General features: G+C 36.7%; 1 protein-coding gene and 1 long non-coding RNA gene across 6 annotated transcripts in view; both read right to left on the bottom strand.

The window, feature by feature from the left end:
• Nucleotides 1–8,523: 8,523 nt before the first annotated feature.
• Nucleotides 8,524–10,851, bottom strand: LOC127860458 (uncharacterized). The gene is made up of 2 exons (XR_008039813.1): nt 9,907–10,851; nt 8,524–9,750 (listed from the first exon to the last, which is right to left on the bottom strand). It is a non-coding gene; the product is annotated as an uncharacterized LOC127860458 (long non-coding RNA).
• Nucleotides 10,852–10,953: 102 nt separating this feature from the next.
• LOC127860448 (uncharacterized) overlaps nt 10,954–21,752 on the bottom strand; it is a 135,081-nt gene continuing 124,282 nt past the window's right edge. Inside the window, exons 5-10 of one of the 5 annotated variants that reach the window (XM_052398529.1) lie at nt 17,584–17,841; nt 15,595–15,776; nt 14,953–15,127; nt 13,868–14,016; nt 12,333–13,342; nt 10,954–12,186 (exon numbers count right to left, since the gene is read on the bottom strand). In XM_052398529.1, coding sequence (XP_052254489.1) covers nt 14,003–14,016; nt 14,953–15,127; nt 15,595–15,776; nt 17,584–17,841 — 629 coding nt within the window. In that variant the 3' untranslated portion in view covers nt 10,954–12,186; nt 12,333–13,342; nt 13,868–14,002. Of the gene's footprint in view, nt 13,343–13,867; nt 14,017–14,952; nt 15,128–15,594; nt 15,777–17,583; nt 17,842–21,752 lie in introns of all 5 variants that reach the window. The other 4 variants (XM_052398530.1, XM_052398532.1, XM_052398528.1 and 1 more) reach the window with 4 other exon arrangements.

Raw genomic sequence — 21,752 nt, 5'->3', positions numbered from 1 at the left:
TATCAATAATGACACTGTACGCATTAAGCCCAGTTTTCCCAGAACGCTTCTCATTTGTATACGTTTATGTTATTGAAATCATTTAACTTGTTTATGTACCGGCATCTAAGATTATTTTATTTAATAAAAAATATTTTTTGAATAATGTTTTTTCAAGTTTCTATTTAATCAGGAGCACTCATTCCATAAATGTGTATATTTTTAAATATTCATAATTGAGGTATTGCTTCTGAAGATTGTTTACCTTATTGCTTACTTTGGTCACACAACTCATGTTTCTGAACTAATGGGACTTAGGTAATAATAAGATGTCGTTTAAAGACTGCTCATAAAACGTATATTAAAGTGGCGTAACATTTTCCCTTATTGTCTTGTGTTCTTTGGAAACTGTGTTATCAATATTTGGTGTTTTTTTTCGGAGACCGAAACAAGTCTTATTAAGGGACATTGATGACGATTTACCTTTTATCATTATAGATGCGATTTTATTAATTGATTATATGCGTGTATGCCATAAATAATTGCCCACGTGCATGTTATTGATCCTTATGTGATCAATTCCGTGCACAGTACAGAATAGTGATCTATTCCGTTCACAGTACAGAATGGAGCCTCGTTCTGGAAAACCTGGACGTCATGCATGTGGGTAAATTATCTTCCCTGATTAGACTGTGCAGTCCGCATATTCTAGTCAGGGACGACACTTGGGCTGCATGCCAGTGGGTAAATTATCGCCCCGGATTAGACTGTGCAGTCCGCATATTCTAGTCAGGGACGACACTTGGGCTGCATGCCAGTGGGTAAATTATCGTCCCGGATTAGACTGTGCAGTCCGCATATTCTAGTCAGGGACGACACTTGGGCTGCATGCATGTGGGTAAATTATCGTCCCGGATTAGACTGTGCAGTCCGCATATTCTAGTCAGGGATGACACTTGGGCTGCATGCATGTGGGTAAATTATCGTCCCAGATTACACTGTGCAGTCCGCATATTCTAGTCAGGGACGACACTTGGGCTTCATGCATGTGGGTAAATTATCGTCCCAGATTAGACTGTGCAGTCCGCATATTCTAGTCAGGGACGACACTTGGGCTGCATGCATGTGGGTAAATTATCGTCCCAGATTAGACAGTGCAGTCCGCATATTCTAGTCAGGGACGACACCTGGACTTCATGCATGTGGGTAAATTATCGTCCCAAATTAGACTGTGCAGTCCGCATATTCTAGTCAGGGACGACACCTGGGCTTCATGCATGTGGGTAAATCCCAAATTAGACTGTGCAGTCCGCATATTCTAGTCAGGGACGACACCTGGACTTCATGCATGTGGGTAAATTATCGTCCCAGATTAGACTGTGCAGTCCGCATATTCTAGTCAGTGACGACACTTTCCGCCTACACAAGATTGTCTTTTAGAATCCACTTTGTGTAAACGCAAAATATCATGAAAAGCGGCGTCACTCAATAGTGTAGCTTTTCGTAATAGCGGTCAACCTGTGAACATTCAATAAAATTAACGATTACTAGTACATCCATAATCGCAAAAATCATGTTTAATTTATAAATAAAAAATGAAGACTATTATTTGTGGTATACCTTTACAAGAAATGATCAAATATAACTCGTAAATGGATGGAGCACATAAGTTATAAAATAGTTCCTTAATTATGTCAGAAAGCACTACAGTAGTATATCATTTTCAACCAAATATCAATCATATTCCTCCGCAATGACTTATTATTCTTAATCGAAAATGTACCATCGAAAGAGTCGCACGCGTCATATGAGGCTAAAGAAATAAACATAATAAGATACACTACGGGTAAAACTCGTCCCCACACAATGCCGTGTTTCCAAAAGATAACGAGGTTCCGCACAGATCTTTTTTATAGCTTTTTTTGTCTTACAAAGAAATAGTTTGTTCTTGTGTATGTCTAACGACGGAATATTGTCTGAATATTTGAGGCATATTTTAGCGGCGCCATACTGAAACCTTCCGTTTTCTTACAAACGACTACACAAATAATAAAAGTATTATTCCCTCCATTAAATTATATGATTTTGTCAATAAAAATTGTCGCATTATAATGGAAAAAGCATTGTGCAGATTCTTTGTTCGATATTTGAACAGTTAGCTACGTAATCATATTTACATGTATGTTAATGAAATTTAAAGAACGTACAACTTAATCTCAACACAGAACATGTTGCGTACGGACACCTTTTTTACCACATTTATATAGCGCCCTTTCCATACAGTATGTGCGTTCAGCCCCCCCCCTCCCCCCCCCCCCCGATCACTGGGCCTTAAGTCGTTCGTCAACATTCGGCGCAGTATGCAGCCACAGCACATGTATACACCTGGGTGGAGAGGAGCAAATGTGGGATAAATTTCTTGCTCAGGAAATTTCCAGTGGTCAGGGCGGGATTTGGACCTCTCGATCTCTAAGCCAGCGTCCTACCCTTAATCCACTGCTCCCACCTTTACTCTGGTAATTTTTGAAAATGACCGATTTAAATTACTGGAAACAAATAATATGCGAACGAACTGTCAATGTTCTCATCGACAAACAACACATTGATTATCGGGGTCATCCGCATTAATTTGATGTCGATTACTTTTTATTGGTTAAATGATCGTCAAACATTAACTGAAAAAACACCAACAAAGATCTGCGGCTCGCTTACTGAAACGTTATTTTCCGTTCTGATTAAAAGTCAAACGTTAAAAGTTGCGTTATTGGTCGACGACATGACAATCATTGAATTTGCGTTGTTTTTAAGATTTGCTTTAAATATTCCTTTAATTTTGAAATATTTATATCCCGAATACATATTTTTGTTTCGCTAGGAAGCGAAATGGTTTACGAGCAAAAACAAATACATAACTAAAAGGCATGTCCGATGTTATTTTCACCATACATTGAGCTGAGGCGTAAATAACGGTGTCTTTGCTAGCTTCAAGTTCTTTGCAACATTATAAACAACACGGTGAAGGATCCACTCGCGTAAGTGCATGATCACATAAGTTAAGTCACATATTTTGTTAAAACAACATATTTTCCCATCGCAATTGTCAGAGAATCGTCGTTCAAAACTGTCTCCGTTGAGTACTCTTTTACAACTGGTGCTTCAAGTCGCAAACAAAATTGTCTTGTACGTTGTGAAACTTATATAATATTTAAGCCGAGCAATAATACAAATATCTTTTTTTTTTTCAATAGTTTATTGGCAATCCGGAATTCTGCCTTTGGCCAAGATCGAACATATATATACACAAAAGATGTGGCCAAGACAGGGAATCATACAATATAACATATAACCTATTTAAGTATCAACAAATATGTCAAACAAAAATACAACGTGTGCATAATAACAAATAACATGTAAGCCTATGCAAGACATTAATGTGTGAAAACATGCAATTATACATCAGCTAAACGGTTTACTTTCTCAGATTCTAGTTTAAAAGCTCCTGTCAAGAATTTTGCAATAGTTTTGAGTTTTAGAACATTTGTGATAGACATAATTGATATGTATTAACTAGTGATAGGCCAGGATGTTCTGATATTATATTTTATACGCAATCTGTTATCTAATGGGCAACAAAGTAAAAGTGATATTCAGATTTGCATACATTTTGATAACAAAGTTTACACTTCCGCTCTTCTCGGGATATCCTATTATATCTGCCAATTTATATTTCAAGACAATGTTAACTTAATCGAAATGTGCTCATTAGGATTCTGGAGTTTTCGTTGGATATACAATCAAGGTGTTTTTCATATTCGAAGTTTAAAAAAAAATTGAATAGAATTCCATTTCGGCTGTAAATATAATGTATCACTCCATTCTTGAACAAATTGATCTTTCAGTCTTTGAGTTACCTTGCATTCAATGTCGTCTGTTAATTCGGGTGTTTTTAGCATATAGCCAAAGCCAAGGTTGTCTAAACTTAATGATAAAACCTTGCACCATAGATTATTTTTCGTACAATTTAAATTGGTTAAAATATGCATCTGCTCCGTAAACACTTGATATAATTGACCTTATCGCGATGACGTCACAAAAGGGGCAGTCCCTTAGCGACGGTGAAAACAATGCCCTAGATACGGTCGATTTACTACGCTGATTGAGCACCTCTGCTGATATTTCGTCAATTGCATTCCTATTGGGAAGTCGATAGGTAATTAAATGTCCTGTAATTGGTGTTTAAAATGTCTTTTGACTATTATGAAGGGTTAGATTGCACTTCGAAAGCCCGATATGATCAGAAAATAAAACTAATTGGACTTAATGAATGTCCGTACAAATTGCAAGCTGGATGTTGGAAAAATGACCCGACCAAGTGGCCGATGATCGAGTACGGCGACATTCATGATTAACTTTCTCACTGAGACACCGGGTAAATTCGTTTATTCTGTAATAATGGGATTATCCTTGTAGATGTTGATGTAATGAGTATTGTCGTTCTTTTCAGGGTTCATTCATCTTCGAACATTATAATTATATTTCTACTATGTCAATTTATCATGCTAATGTGAAGCTGTAAAATACGTAGGGACATCTGGTACATGACTTACTGAAAGCCTTAGTTGTGTTGATTGTAATGAGTACGAGTGACAAATATTAAAATTAACACACATATATCTGTATAAATATTTGTTTTTCAAACATTATTTACACCCGTTGCTGTCAAACGTAATTTCTTTTTTATGATGTCGATCGTTTATTGTCGTAACATTAAATCTTAATACGGAATGACGTCTTTTTAATTAACTGATACACGCTAAATACGTTACTTGATTTTTTATGTAAATTTTATAATTATTAAATACTTTAAAAAATTAATCGGGCTAGTATCTTTACGGTGTAAATTTCTGATAATCTAAATTGGACATGACTTTATATTTGACCATATGTCACATATCTAATTTAAGCAACTGTTAAGTACATCGGCGTTAATTATTCATCCAAGTGACTGCTTAATACTACCAGAAAGAGGAGACATGGTGGCATCTATCGTGTTAAATGACACTGTCTGGACCACCCAGTGTGGTTTATGACACCTTTTTGTCAGTTAAGTTTGGACAATATTTGATCAAAATAATATTTGATCAAAACGAGATAATCGGATTATGCAAAACAAAGGGGCAATTAAACACCAGAATACAAAAGCTTACACGATTTTAAGACTGATGCAAACAATCAAATGAAAAATATTGCATTAAATTTAATTAAATGTTTATTTAAGGTGTCAGCGTGTTTTATAAAGCAACTGTTTATTCAATTATTTCGGCATTTAAAATTTGGCTTAAATAACTGCTCAGTATGACAAGAGATGACATAGAGGTATAACAAATTGTGTTCAATGACCACATGTGGTTTATGCAGAGCCCCAAGTATAGGTCCCCAGCTGGCTTTATGACACCGTGTTTTCTTTGTCTGGACAGTATCCGATCATAACGAGATAATCGGTTTGTGATGAAGAACGGGGCATTCAAATACCTAACATGCGGAAACAAAAAGTGTCGAAATTGGTGTGAATTAAATAAAAACAATAACATTTATCATGAGAATTTATTTAATACGTAACAAGGTAATAAGGTAACAAATATAGAGGTTCAAATCAGCTACTATATGTTGCATATATTTAAAATTTATTGGTTGTTTGTTTTCATCCTTATTTGTGTTCGTTCATTAAATTAAATTTATTATGAAAGAATTTCTATTTCTTGGTATTTATATTCTAAAAAATGTGCCTTAACTTAAGAAAATTGCGAGCAGTGTTAAATATTTCAATGCAAATAAAATGGCGACAGCGCTTTTGTTTTCACCGTCGTCAAGGGGCATGTAACTCGAACTGACGCAAGTGCCCGGATGTTGCGATAAGGTCAATACTGAATTCTAAATACTTATTCGTTTCATCCAATAGCGCAAAGCCCTTACGTTGGCTTTAACAGCTAAAGGAAATCTACCCAGTTCACTTAGTGCAGCTTAGTTAGAAGTATAGATTGTTTTACACAAAGAATATTTTTGCAAAATTTGTTATGCAATTTTTCAATATCAGAGATGTCATAGATGCCCCAAACTTCAGAAGCATACAGGATCAATGAAGGTAACATGATTTACAATGTAACAGCGATTAATACATGGTAATGTAAAATAAAAACAACTAGGTTGTACATATATTACATAATGCATTTAATAACATTCGCTCATGTGACGATCAATTTAAGTATTTAGGAAATAAAAACACAATTTTTTTTTAACAAAAGTTGCAGATTATTCGTTTTTTGCAATTGGATCGTTTACAATTTCGGATAGTAAGTGGTTTTGAGATTTCAGCGGAACACGCGAGAAATGAATTATTTTAATATATATTTACAACACCACTGACCAAGGCTACTTCAGAAAAATATACAAACAATATAGTTGTATGGAATAATATAAACGACTTATGCACTTGCTAACGTTTAGTGGTTACGATCTGTTGATAACAATATGGAAGCTCGCTTGTCCCGAAACACTTCACAGCTTAATCTTTGACACGAGTGTTCCGTTTGAAAAAGCATAAATGGCATTACCAATAACACCTGTGTTAATACTGAATCAACTCTTGGGATACTTAAAAGGAGCGAATGCTGATTCCTGAGGAAAATCTGTTCAGTGGTATAGATCGCAGGGCCCAATTTCAAAAATATGCTTGAACATTTAAGCTTGCTAATATTAGTAAACGAAAACGCCCGTAGCTTCTTATTTTTTAATTTCACTGCTTAATATTTCTTCACCAAATTTATAAACAATGGACACTTAAACCATGTTTCTAAAATTATATTTGCATATATATGAAATTAGACTGCTGTTTATATTCAATAAATAGCATAGTTACGATATCATTCTATACAGTATGAATGATTGCATCATAGCGTAGGTTTATGTCTTACACATTTGACTTTCTTCATAAAGGCCAAGTCTCACTATGATGCCGGTGGAGCCCCGGTGCGTGATCCGGAATCTACCGGGATGAACCAGAGCCCCACCGGGGACAACCGGAATGAACCGGGGACGAACGGGAACAACCGGGGCTCCACCGGGATAGTATTGAAGGGAAGGACCGACAACGACCGGCGCGGCCCCGGCAACAACCAGGACGGCACCGTGACAACCGGGACGAAACCGCAGCTCCACCGGGGCCCATACAGACCCCTTCAGAGCTACGGCAACGACCCGGTCGCCGGTGTTGCCCCGGTGAATGCCGGCAGAGTCCCGGTAGCTACGGTACATCGGTAAACCGGCGCTCTGACGGGACGCCACTGGCATTTACCGGGGCTCCGCCAGGGCATTACCGGCGATGCCCGGGTTTAAACCGGGGTGTTGCCGTAGCTCTGCCGGGGTCTGATGCCGGTATAGCACCGGTGAGTGCAGGTGGAGTTACGGTATACCTGGGCTCTGTCGGGACGCTTCCAGCTTTCATCTGGGCATTACCGGCGACAACAGGGGCTTCACCAGGATAAACCGTAGCTGGTCCGGAGTTGACCGGGATTCTGCTGATTGTTGACCGGCTACAACCGGGGCGGCACCTGGAAACAGTGTGACCGCGTTAAACAAATTATACGAATCATTCCGGTTCTCGCCGGCGTTAGCTAGCCGCGACGGACCGGGGCTCTACCGACAATAGTGAGACTTGGGCTTTATGCTAAAAAATCATATATCGACGTTACATATATTGCATATTATATTATTACCTGATGTCTTATATAAATGATAATTAATTATTTTTTGCTATTTCCTCGTCGAAAAAGAAATTTGCAATATTTTTAACTGTTACCGGTGAATATCGAACTGTTGACCGGTCAACAGTTTGAACTGTTGCCCGCTGAAATAATGACGTCATTTCGTCGAAAAAATGACGTCATTTTACAGTTAAACAGTCAAAATTATTTATTTTATCGATTACTGTTGTGTGTAAATAAAAAGTTAGTTTGCTGTTATTTCTATGTTGGAAATTTGATCAGGTAATAAAACACTTATTTCATGGATGCTTAGTGAACAGTCGAAACTGTTGTCCCTCGGTATCAGGGCTGACATTTGGAACTGTTGCCCTCGGCCTATCGGCCTCGGCTAACAGTACCAAAGTCATCCCTGATACCTTGGGAAACAGTTTTGACTGTTCACCGCGCATCCATGAAATAAGTGTATACTATCACTTGTTCCGGTAAAACAGGTAGGTATTACTTAGACGTGTTTCTTTCGAACGTATTTGGAAACTTCATAAACGCATCCACTGTCTCAATAAATGATGCCGATAATAATTTTATTGCACGTTATTTGATGAATGACAAAACTCGATATTTTGCATTACAACGACACATACCGGTACCTTTACAATTTTAAACATTTCTTGATAATAATAGTAATATTCAGCATATTTTCAAATAATCATTGGTTATTCATAAGTAGTTGGACTTCTCTTGCCTCATGGTGTCGGGCAAACAAAAAAACAACGATTTCAAACAATAACTGTTTTACCACATATTTATTGGTGCAGAAATCGGGCATACAGTCGCTGACATAGGAAATAGGACTAACGTCTCCGGGATTGCATTAAATGCATCAGAACTCCAAATGGTAGTTAATTTGCCAATAAACTCATATGCATACATATATTGAAATACGTCTAACTTTAAAAGTTCGCCCATCCGACTCCTTTGACAATTACTGGAAATATCAAATACCGGTAAACACAATTTACAAATTAAAATCCGATATTCACATATGCGACTCAAGTAAAGTTTAAATTGCTATTTTTGCATTATTTTTTTTTAATCCAACAATGCCAAACAAAATGCATTGAACTACATTGGAACGCAAATCCACGTAATGATTTCAATGTTTCATTACTCGAACACTTTCAAACTACGCGTTACCTCAGTAAAAATAGTTTATCTAAGTGATCTCAGTTCACATGCTGGTCAATATATTTGTAGAGTTTCATCACTTGATCAGCACTGTTTTTTTACTTATGCATACAAAGTTAACAAGAGTGCCAAACTGTCACAAGATACGCCCGTTCGAAGGTTTTGGACACCATGCTCAATGCTTGAAATGCACTAAGTGACCTCAAGACCTAGTTATTGACTTGGCATGACCCATATTTGAACTTGACCTAGATATCATTTAGATGTAACATCTGACTAAATTTGGTGAAGATCAGATGAAAACTACTTCAATTAGAGAGCGGACACCATGCTAAATGCTTTAAATGCACCATGTGACCTCGTTTTTGACCGGGCATGACCCATATTCGAACTTGACCTACATATCATCTAGACACAACTTGTAACCAAATTAGGTGAAGATCAGATGAAAACTACTTCAATTAGAGAGCGGACACCATGCTAAATGCTTGAAATGCACTAAGTAACCTCGTGACCTAGTTTTTGACCCGGCATGACCCATATTTAAACCTGACCTACATATCATATAGACACAACTTTTGACCAAATTTGGTGAAGATCGGGTGAAAACTACTTCATTTAGAGAGCGGACACCATGAAATCCTTGAAATGCACTAAGTGACCCCATGACCTAGTTTTTGACCCGGCATGACCCATATTCCAACTTGGCCTAGATATTGTCTAGACTCAACAGTTGAGCAAGTTTGGTGAAGATCGGATGAAAACTATTTGAATTAGAGTCCGGACAAAGTGGCGCCGTTGAAAATGCACTAATTGACCCTATGACCTAGTTTTTGACCCGGCATGACCCATATTCGAACTTGGCCTATATATCAACTAGATGCAACTGCTGACCAAGTTTGGTGAAGATCGGATGAATACAATTTGAAATAGAGTCCGGACAAAGTGGCCCCTTTGAAAATGCACTTATTGACCCTATGACCTAGTTTTTGACCCGGCATGACCCATATTCGAACTTGGCCTAGATATCAACTAGATGCAACTGCTGACCAAGTTTGGTGAAGATCGGATGAATACAATTTGAATTAGAGTCCGGACAAAGTGATGCCTTCCGCCCGCCGCCCGCCCGCCCGCCAAGGGGTTTCACATAATACGTCCCGTATTTTATACGGGCGTATAAAAAGTGATTTAACTTGCTTAATTAGGTCCATAACCCAGCTTAATTTAAAAAAGGCACCAAACAAACTGTTATGTCTTAGTTTGTTGACAGAGGGCCTTAACTCAGCATATGGTCACAAGCTATTACACAGCTAACATGCTGATAAATATGTATGTACAAATAAATCACTTAAGAAAATGTACCTTTCATGTTACGTGCGACACAAAACTGACGGTCGGCCAGAACAATATAAAAGGGCACATCTACATGCCAATTCGTCCCCCTGAACGTGTAGGCATGACAATATTCATAGATTAATACTCTTCTAAAAGAAATCATAATACGACTTTCTGATTGACTGAGCCTTGGAATATTTCACTCAAGACAGTGTCTGATGTTGCTGAGCAATCGTATGAAGTTATATCAATTATATCGGTTATATAATCGAATAGTTTGTATATAAGTTTCATTTACGTCTAAAAAATGTGACCCATGTGACATAGACCTACTGAGCACATAATCACCGATGGTCTTGTACCCGTACACACATGAAATATGAAAGCTCTGTAATGAACGATTCTCATGATTTTAAACAGAATGCAAGTGTGACGGCCAAATATCTGACATACAAACAAAATTAACATGTCTCCCAATTGAGGGGGGGGGGGGGGGGGGGCTTTATTCAAATAATGAAAAGTTATATAGAAGTAAGAAAACAAATATCTTTTTTTTATTTTGATATTATAATTATTACGTTGGTTAGTATTCACGAATAATCTCATCCTAATAAATGAATTAATTGAAAACATTCCACAGAATTATAGTCTTTCCATATCATTAAAAAAAAAACAACAGCAATTTAAATTAAGATAACCTTTCAAATTTTATTCATTTCAAACAATCCTTTATCAAATGATGACAACATAGGTTTTGTGTCTTGAACATGAATACAGCTTTTAAAATATGATGAAACTGTGTAAATTAATTAATATTTTGCATTTTAAATTGTATGAGACTACACACGATTCTTGGTAAAATACTGAGTCCTCTAAGCAAACTAATAAGTATTGTATACAGACTGAAATACAGAAAGATCAAAATAGAAGTGTCAAAATTTTGAATCTTTCTTTAAAAAAAATAGCATGTCTAGCTATATTACTGGTTAAACAATACTGAAATATGTTTTATTTAATGAAAAGAAGACAATGAATATGACAATTTGTACAAGTTACTAGTATTATTTAAAGAGCTTTGCTTAAGCTGAAAGTCAGCATATGCGAACTCTTTATTTAAGTTTTTCCAAAATCTGGATCAAAATGAAGAGTGATAATTTCAGAATCTTAAAACAAGTAATATTCACTTAATTTCTACATGTACTACCTATGTTGACTTCATTTAACAAAAATCATTAACATCAAATCATTGACAGCATTATAATGCCCATAATACATGAAATGTATTCGCTGGTCACATGCCACAATAACACACTACTTTATGGTTGGGCACGTGACTTTCATTCTGCAATTTCATTTTGAACTATGCCACTCGTTTCCAACCCATCCCACAATTTTGATCTTCCATTATTGTAATTGTTCACAACAGAAGGCGAGGCTATAACACGACCAATGCAGGCACTAAGAAAGTAGCATGTGTTTAAATTTTATTTATAACTGATCTTCCAAGGTATGACTAACTGATGCAACAGGCTATCTTTCTGATTGGCCCGTTTGATTATGTTGAATGGTGTCTGAAAAAAGAAAGTTGCATTGTTGTTAACATCAGTTTGTCATTTTGTATGTTTTTTATCAATGAGTCTGAGATCAAAGAACACGCACAGTCATGATGATCCTGGGACTGTTGTTTAAATTAAAAAAAACTTTAGGTGAATAACAAGATGCGTTTGTGAAACACAATGTCCCCCTATATGACGTTTGACTTTGAAGGATGACCTTGACCTTGTGAAGGATGACCTTGACCTTTCACCACTCAAAATGTGCAGCTCCATGAGATACACATGCATGCCAAATATCAAGTTGCTATCTTCAATATTGCAAAAGTATTCATAAAATAAGCGATTTGGGCCACATATATTTGACCTCTGACCTTGAAGGATGACCTTGACCTTTCACCACTCAAAATGTGCAGCTCCATGAGATGCACATGCATGCCATTTATCAAGTTGCTATCTTCAATATTGCAAAAGTATTTATAAAATAAGCAATATGGGCCACATATATTTGACCTCTGACCTTGACCTTTCACCACTCAAAATGTGCAGCTCCATGAGATACACATGCATGCCAAATATCAAGTTGCTATCTTCAATGTTGCAAAAGTATTCATAAAATGAGTAATTTTGGCCATATATATTTGACCTCTGACCTTGAAGGATGACCTTGACCTTGACCTTTTACCACTCAAAATGTGCAGCTTCATGAGATACACATGCATGCCAAATATGAAGTTGCTATCTTCAATATAGCAAAAGTTATTGCAAAATGTTAAAGTTGGCGCAAACAGACCAACAGACCAACAGACAGACCAACAGACAGACCAACAGACAGACAGACAGGGCAAAAACAATATGTCCCCCACTACTATAGTGGGGGACATAAAAACTGAAGTATAAAAGTGTTTGCTTCTTTTTCACCTCTTCATTTCCAAATATCATCCAAACCCATCAATTAGGCAATATAGGATGGGATATCAGAAAATGATAATTTTTTATAGTAGAAAAAATATCACACATAATCAAAATATCTGTGTAAGGCGATATGTTCTGAGAAAACTTTTATGTCCTCTAAGAATAAGTGCTGACAACCATTTCACAGATGCGCCCACATTCTACTTTTGTCTAAAAACTCCATTAATGTCAACACTAAATAAACACAACATAGCCAAGAGTCCAACTTCAATCTCAGGTTAATATGTTTGGAGATTTTTATCCATAGCAGCATAAGTATTCCTTTTGTAGTTGCAATCATTTTCATTAATGACTTATTAAAGAGAAAATAATTGCAACAAGATCTTAATTGAAATGGAAGATGTCCCATCACTCCAGTCCAACATGCAATCTTGCAAAGGTCACCAAAGCCCATGTGAACTTGAACCTTTCCCTGACACCAAGGTGAGTACTGGGGCGAGTTGGAGGACGTCATGGTATGGCACTGTTGTGAGGGCTGACCTCGCATGGATCTCTTTGAGTTGATGTGCTGCTACATCAAAGTCCACTGATTTGCTCTGAGAGGTGAGGGTCAACCTTGGTAGAAGAGAGGCAAGGTGAAATATTTATGTTCAACATAACTTATTTGTCTAAGTGTAAAGAAAATACATACAAGCAAGTTTAAATACATATATAAGACTTGTAAGTTTTGTTTCAAAATGCACTTTTGTTCAGAATAAGTTAATATTTTTACAAAATTCTTATTTTTATTGTTGCATTACTTATTTCATAAGTTATAATGCTTTATAATTCTTGCCTTTATATAATGCTTTCTAAGTACCTTTATCAATATTTTGTTGTTTCTTAAATAAATAAAGAGTTATTATGCATTGGTTTAATATGAGTCTATTTTTAGATGAAATACCTCCAATATCACCTTTCACCCAAAATGAAAAATACCTTTCTCAAATAACAATTATTAAGCAGAAACAACATTTAAATTCACAATCTTCATTCTTAACTCCATTACAGGTTATTATTTAAAAAAAACACTATCCATACTGAGCTGACGTTTCCACAAACTACTGCACCTAGGCTGCCCAAACATGGTTGACGGCTTACTTGACTACTGCTTCTGGTGTAGCTGTTGCTGGGCAGAACTGGGTCTGTTGCATGGATACTGCTGGTAGCTAAATATGAAGCGGTGATGTGTACAGCTTCAAGCCATTGGAGAGAGATCTGTGACGATGTTTGTATCTAGGGGCACATTGCTGTGAAAGAAAATAATCTGCAGTTACATGACTTCTTACTTACCAAGAACGGGCAGAGAGTGTTGCTGAATCCAAATATGAAATTAAAAGGTCGCCGTGGTGTAATGGATATGGTGTCCGCCTAGCGAGGGAGGTCACGGGTTCGATCCCCACCGTGGGAGCGTTCTTTAGATCTCCCCCAAAGACACCAAGTACTGGTTCTAGGCCCAGGAAACGGACTCGAAAGCGTTTATATAAGCCTAAGGCTTTCGATGCAATCGAGCTAAAATTAATAGGTTTAAACTAAATATGAATTCACTCCCCTGTATTGTATATCCACATTGTTCCGGATCAGTGAGAAGCCATGAAATATATTGATGTTACTAAGTATCATTATTTCCACAGTATAACCGGTAACATAATTAGCTACACTGCATGACATCATCATTTTTATTTCCACACCATTTAACGTTGCTTGCAGGAAATAAAAAGCTACTGACCTAATAAAGAAAATTGAATGGTTATCATGTGAGCTTTGCCGATGAAAAACTAGTATTTTTTACAAGGAAAGATAGTTATTGATTTTAAAGTTATACTGCATTTTATTTCAGAATTCATTGAGAAGTAAAACATGTCCATGACAGGCGCAGATTTATTCTTTCCATTTTTTTAAAAGAAAAATCACACAACCTGACATTTGTTAAACTAAAACTGTGAAGACCCCGGAATATTCACAGTACACATTTTGAAACTTCATATTGGACAAGCCATTTCATATCATTAGTCCAACGATTCTCAATTGTATTCCTTCACAGCAATACTTTAACATGAGGACTCATGTAACAAAATACAGATATTTAATAGATTTTGGGTTCATTCAAATTGTTCTCCAAAGAAAATATTTTTAACTATCGAGACTGTGACAACCTTTCAGACCCACGTGACCCTGAACCTTACCTTTACCCCAAAGGGAGTACTGGGTTGATGTCAAGGATTTTGTAGCCAATTTTATTGCCATAGATACGGTGCTGTAGACCAGGGAAACACATGGCGCTGGACAAGATGAGAAGAGGGTCACAGCCACGGCCCTGAGAGCCAAATGGGCTCTGGAAAGAGCATGTTGACCCACGACCTGAGCAAGAGAACAGGTCTAATAAGGTCACATTGACAGAGTAAATATAAGGTCTGCTTCGTGATAATGAGGTCCTGAGTTCAATGCCCTTTCAGGTAATGATCTCTGGATTAAAATGAACATGGGAGCATCTCAATAAACATGAGGTTTTAATGCAATCAGCTTAAATTAATTTGTTTAAACTAAATATATGGAAATATATTGTTAAATGAACAGTTCCTAGCTTAAGTATTAAAACATAGGATAATTTGAATTTGAAATTTGCAGGTTGATATCACGAGAAACAATTAATGTAAGTTTAAATTTTATACATGATGTATACTTAGGAGACTGGTTTTGAGAAAACTGGGCTTAATGCAGTCAGCACAGGCTAAGGAAAGTTTAGCAAAAAATCCGAGACAACACTCTAAGTACATGCATTAAGACCCATTTTCCCGGGACGAGTCTCATATTATAATCATCCATACTGAGCTGGGCGTTGTAATAAACTGCTGCAAGAAGGTTGTTGTCCAAACATTGTAGACGGCTGAGCCGACTGTTGCTGCTGTTGCTAGGATACATTGAACGTGAAGCCCTAATTGGGCGACGTCTGAAGCCGAGTGCCACCAGACAATGATCTGTGACGGTTGCTGTAATGGGAGACCCCCTGCTGTGAAAGGAAAATAGGGAGAGAATATCAATAAAAGATTGCACAATGTTGTAAATAAAATTCTCCCTTCATTTTTCTCGCTGATTACAATGTCTGGAACAATAACACTTTCTGGTATCTGATAACAATGTCTGGAACAATAACACTTTCTGGTATCTGCCTTTGTACATTTACTGAAAATGCAGCTCTTTCCACAAAAGAACATTATATAAATGTAAATATCCATTACAAAGTTTCTCATTTTTAGTTCTGTGTTGTTATTTGTTTGATAAGCTTTTGTTGCTTGGTCTAGTCAACCCCTTAAGTATATGAAGTAGCACACTGGCTTTTAGGTGCCCAGAACTGGACAACTGATCACCCTGCATTTAATTTTGGCAAAATATTACTATTAAATTCACTCTTGTTTAAGGTACTTGTTTACAGTTTGAAATCATTAGAAATCTGCAAGATAATAAAGCATTTGTCAAGCTTTTCCTCCATATTTTTGAAAATACGTTGAGTACTAAGAATGGGTTTATGTTACTCTTATAAATACTTAATAATGCGTGATGCAGTTGAAGCGCATTCACTTTTTCTGCCAGAGGTCCAGGGTTCAAATCAATATTCAATATGTGTAAATCAATATTTTTTCTTGCTATTATAATTTGTTAAGAACCAGTCTCTTTAATTGGTTAATTATAAATATTTTCATGAGTTACACAGCTTTATGATTTTCCTGCAACTTTTTGTAAGAGACATAACTTCAGTAATTATTATTTTCAACAGTAACACAGTTTTATGTTGCTTTTTTGTTTAAATTGTAAGAATTGCCTTTTCTGGAAATTGTGGGACATAAAACATCAATTTTTCTTGGCACAGTCAAACAAATATTTTTGCAGTACTACTGGGGTAATTAGAACTATATTATTCTATGATGCACTCAGGTGCAGGATTTTTATTTTGCATTTTTAAGTTGGGAATTTTACCATAAAATATTTGTGTTCTTCATGGTTACAACATAGTTTAAGTTTCAACTGCTTGATAAATGTGGATGAAGTGTGTTAATCACACAACATTTTATGCAGACTAACGGACAAACTAACTGACAGTGAATAAGAATCAAGAAAGTGTAGGATTATAGTTCTAGTGCATGCATGGCACTTCTCATTGATATTATTTATACACCCATGAAGTTTCATAAATACAATCTTATATACATGTAGTTTCTGAGATATTGGCCAAACAAGTTTGTGACAGACGGACTGACTCACTGACTGACGTATGGACAGACCGACAGACAAATGGACAGACAACGCCATATCTATATCCCTCAGCCTTTGGCGGGGGATGTAAAATAGGATGCACTTTAACATGTTTGTGCCTTATACATGGTAAAGTACAAAATTGATGGCCCCTAAACTAACATTCATGCTGGGTCGTTATATTTTTCTGAGATAACGGAAATGTTGTCTACAAAAATACTAATGAACGGACAAACTTGGGCATCTGTGGTAAAAATGTTAAATTATAACCTGTATCATGCATGAAACATTAATCCACAGCTTACCAGGTGTTTTTTCTACCATTTTGGGGAATGGGGCAAGAGCCCTGTGAATTTAGAAAAAAATCTTGATGACTTCAAATGAAAAATTGGTGTTGTTATTGCTAACAAATATTTGAAAACATTGAGACTAAGTGTTCTCAATATTATAATTATTTATGTGAAACTCATATAGCTGGATATAAAAATTGACTAAATGTTCCATTTTATTTACAATAAAAATCATTTGGAAATCTTATAATGGGAAAACATTAATAATATATATACCAGCGCCTAATAAGACCAACTTTTTTTCCACTGCTACTTCAAGAAGCCCGGGGAGAGTTACAAGCCCATGGGCCTCATGACCCCTACCCCTAAGCTCACAAGGCTCTGGCTGGATGGCTGCTGTGGGAGCTTGGATTGGTCCTAGGGTTATATAGGGCCCAGAATCCTTTTTTTCTGAAGGGTCACGTTTGGCGCAGTGGCACTGTTCATTAGCTCGGTGAGGTTTTCTGGGAAGGGAGCCCTCTCCATCGACATGTCCTTTGAAATCAAATAAATTTAATTTAAGGCAAGTCAGCATTCGACATGATTTTATACACTGGACAAATATAGAGTACAAAATCACTACAGAGTTTAGCAATATGAGGAGTTGACTTTAAAGTGTATCAATTGTCCAGAAATTTATGTCTAATTGCAACGTTGGCATAGAGGCGACATTCACTCCTCTTTTTTTAAATTGCACTCCTCTTTTTTCTATCTCGTGGCCACGACTTAGTAACTCGTGGCCACGAGTTAGCTATGTCGTGGCCACGAGATAGAAAAAAGAGGAGTGCAAAACTAAATAAAAGAGGAGTGCAATTAAAAAAAGAGCAGTGCAGTAAATAAAGAAATGGTGCAGTAAACAAAAGTGGAAATAATTTCGAGATCTCGAGATCCCGACTTAGCTTACTCGTGGCCATGAGTCAGTCAGCCAATCAAATTGTTCCATATGGTCGTTCATGCTGATCTTTATAAAAAGGGAAGTAAGCATCAACAAAAAAGGAGATAATTTTAGCTATCTCGAGATCGCGACTTAGCTAACTCGTGGCTACGAGTTAGTCAGCCAATCAAATTGTTCCATATGGTCGTCCTTGGTGATCTTTATACAAAGGAAGTAATCATCACATTAAAAGCCCGCTTCGGCCAGATATATATATGCGTACATAATATTTACACATGTTACAGGAAATTTGATTGGCTGACTAACTCAGGATCTCGAGATCTCGAAATTCTCCCCTCTTTTGTCTTTTTTGTCTTAATGCCCCCCTCCTTTATTAACTGCACCGCTCTCTTTTTAATTGACTCCTCTTTTATTTAGTTTTGCACTCCTCTTTTTTCTATCTCGTGGCCACGACATAGCTAACTCGTGGCCACAAGTTTTTAAGTCGTGGCCACGAGATAGAAAAAAGAGGAATGCAATTTAAAAAAAGATGAGTGAATATCACCTCTATGCCACCGTAAATTGCAGAAATTCTGACGGCGTTAATGCATAGACAAGGCGCGAGTTTTTAGACAGGTAATACACCAAAGAAATGAAGAACAGCGTACTTTGCAATGTTTTATGCAGTTTTAAACTCCTAAATTTCATTTAAACAAGTTGATGCGCTTTAAACACTGACCCAACGCTATTCTGATAACTATTTTCATTATTAAATCCGAAATATCCATAATAGAAGCCATGTTTGGCTTTTTAAAAACTCCTATGCGTGTTATACATGGTTGATGTATTTGGTTCATTGAGGTATGAAAAGGTCACATGGACAAAATCAGGATGCCACATTAGATGATAATCCATGACATTGTAATTATCCAGTCAATTAAACAAAACAATCACCAAAAGTGAGTCTTAAAAAGTGTTTTCTCAAGTCTCCTACATGTTAAAACCTTTCTCCCAGGACCTGTTGATTGCTGAATTGTGAGTGTTGTTGTTGCTGCTGCTGCTGTTGCTTTTAATGCTGCAGCAGCGCTTTCTGCATGACATTAGCTTTTAAAGTTGGAAGTCCTGACTTCCAAGCCTAAAATTCTGGACGTCCCAGACATAAATGTTGACGTCATCATTTCATTTTAGAATTTTAATAAACGTACATGTTCCAACTCTATCTATTACCAGATAATCCAGTATTATTACGATTTCTATTTTCAAAACCAAAATACGGACAATATTAACATCCGAAAATGTCCGCCATTTTACGCAAGTTGAATTGTGGGATGGGGGAATTCCCATTGAACATGCGTTAATCACGTGACGCAATTTGAGAAAATAGAGCTCTGTTCATATTTAGTAATTATGACAAATCAACGACTGAATTTAAAATGTTACATGGAAATTATGATCGAAAACAAATACTGTATCCGAAAACTACTGTTAAAAAAAATGTACGTGTTTTGCACATGAAATAATCTGTGCACATCGTTTGACTGCAGAAAATGAAAACCAATTACTAATTTAATACGTAAGCAATATATAATTTGGTTAACATATTGCTTTACAATATGCTTTTGCACTACTTTACTTTGCTAATCGACACTTAAAATCTTTCAAGATGGCGGACATTTGACTTGTAAGATTTTTGGAAACTAGCGAAGATATTTCGTCAGTTGCAGTTCATGACTGTACCATCTGCTAACAAATCGGAAATAAATAAATAAAATACCGGGGAAAATTGGTATTGAAAAGTTTCGGAATGCAAACTGTTAAATTCGTTCTCAAATTATCGCGCACGCGAAGGAATTTTCGTGAATTTATTATTTGTTGGTTTATTCCCATACTGTCTTCAGATTTTTTTTCATCGCAAATCAGGCGATCAACAGACAATTTTTCTATCGCCAGAGCCGAGATTTCATCGCATTGGCGATCAGGCGATGGGTTAATTTTGCAGACTGCTTATTTTCCAATGCATAGAAACAAACGTGTTATCCGAAATCATTTCCAGATTTTATTATTCACGAAAAGTTATGAAAATTCTAGCAACAAATATACATTTCTCGTGTAATTCGTGTTCATATGAAAATCATGCGAAAATTTGACTTCATGTACGACATCACGTCATTCTTGCTCGGAGAAAGCGTGGACTCAAATATTTGATTGCTGAATAAACACATCGTAACGCAGAGGTCGCTAATGCTATTGTATACAGCTTCACGTGAGGTCTGCGTGTATTCGGTTGCCTGAGCGCTGATTGGCTGATGTGCTTACCAAGAAGACTTTGATTGACAGCTGGAAAAATCAATATTGGCCACTCGCTGTGAAATTCATTGAAAACAGTAGACCAAGGAGGCGTTAACGGTCTGAATAACCCGATTTACTGTTGACATTTGTACTTGTTGTGTATTAGAAAATAACGTACATGCAGATTATCGGACGTCCAAGGGACTTCCACCATTTGCATAAGGGACGTACGACTGCCGTTTTCGGGCGTAATTTACGCCCGGACGTCCACTTACGGAAGCGCAGCAGCAGCAGCATGTTCTGCTACTGTTAGATTTCGCTCTCTCACGCTCCAACTTAAGCTTCTCTTGTTGCAAGAGAGACTGACAGACCTTTGAACATTTAATGAAAATATGTTTTTTTTTTTTCGGCGTAAGCTGTATTAAGCCAGCTTTTCACCCTGACTTGACCTTTGTAAGTGTCCAATAATACTCAAATAAAATTTCCCGCGGCTAGGTACGAATGAATACACTTCATTTATTCCATTGGCTGATTTGAGTATAACACCAGAACATTGGAAACATATCCGCGTCTTTGTAACACTGTTTTACTGCATGAAACAATTTTATCTCTAATGAAAAGGCTCAATAGATAGAACAGTTTTACAATCAATTTTCGACATAAATACAGTTTGTGCGTTCACCTTTTATTTTCAGAGAATTAACAGCGCAAAAGCGTTTATACTAAAGGCTATGTTGTCATATTTAGTACTTACTTGCAATACATTTATACCCGCGAGGTTTCGGGTCATTACGCGGCCATTTGTGAAAGTCAGAGTTTATATACAGTTCATCACCGGAGTTCGCAGAAGGGGTTGCGATCATTGTGTTACACCGGTCTAACTGACAATAACGTAGTGACTGTAATGCATTGCATTCCAATCCGCAAGGTATCAAGGTCAGTTTGCGGTCAGTTGCAGAAATCTTTATATAAACGCCGTCTCGTAAACTTTGTGCACTTGCAGTCTGTTTTGATCAGAGAGATACTAAATAAAGATATTCGGCGATATTATTGTGGTATGTCAATTATCGATTTTTAATATGGTTTCAACATTTGCATGACCAATTTTGATAAAATTAATTTGAAATATTTATCCATTTGGACCAGTTTATTAAGCATGAGCACAATAATTCACTATACTATAATTATGCAATTAAATAAGATTCGAGTATTGCCGGCTGACATATATGCACTCGTCTATTTT

This window comes from Dreissena polymorpha, chromosome 15, assembly GCF_020536995.1.
Source record: "Dreissena polymorpha isolate Duluth1 chromosome 15, UMN_Dpol_1.0, whole genome shotgun sequence".
Classification (NCBI taxonomy): domain Eukaryota; kingdom Metazoa; phylum Mollusca; class Bivalvia; order Myida; family Dreissenidae; genus Dreissena; species Dreissena polymorpha.
Note: the sequence above shows the minus strand (reverse complement) of the source record. Positions and strands in the feature narration are given on the sequence as shown.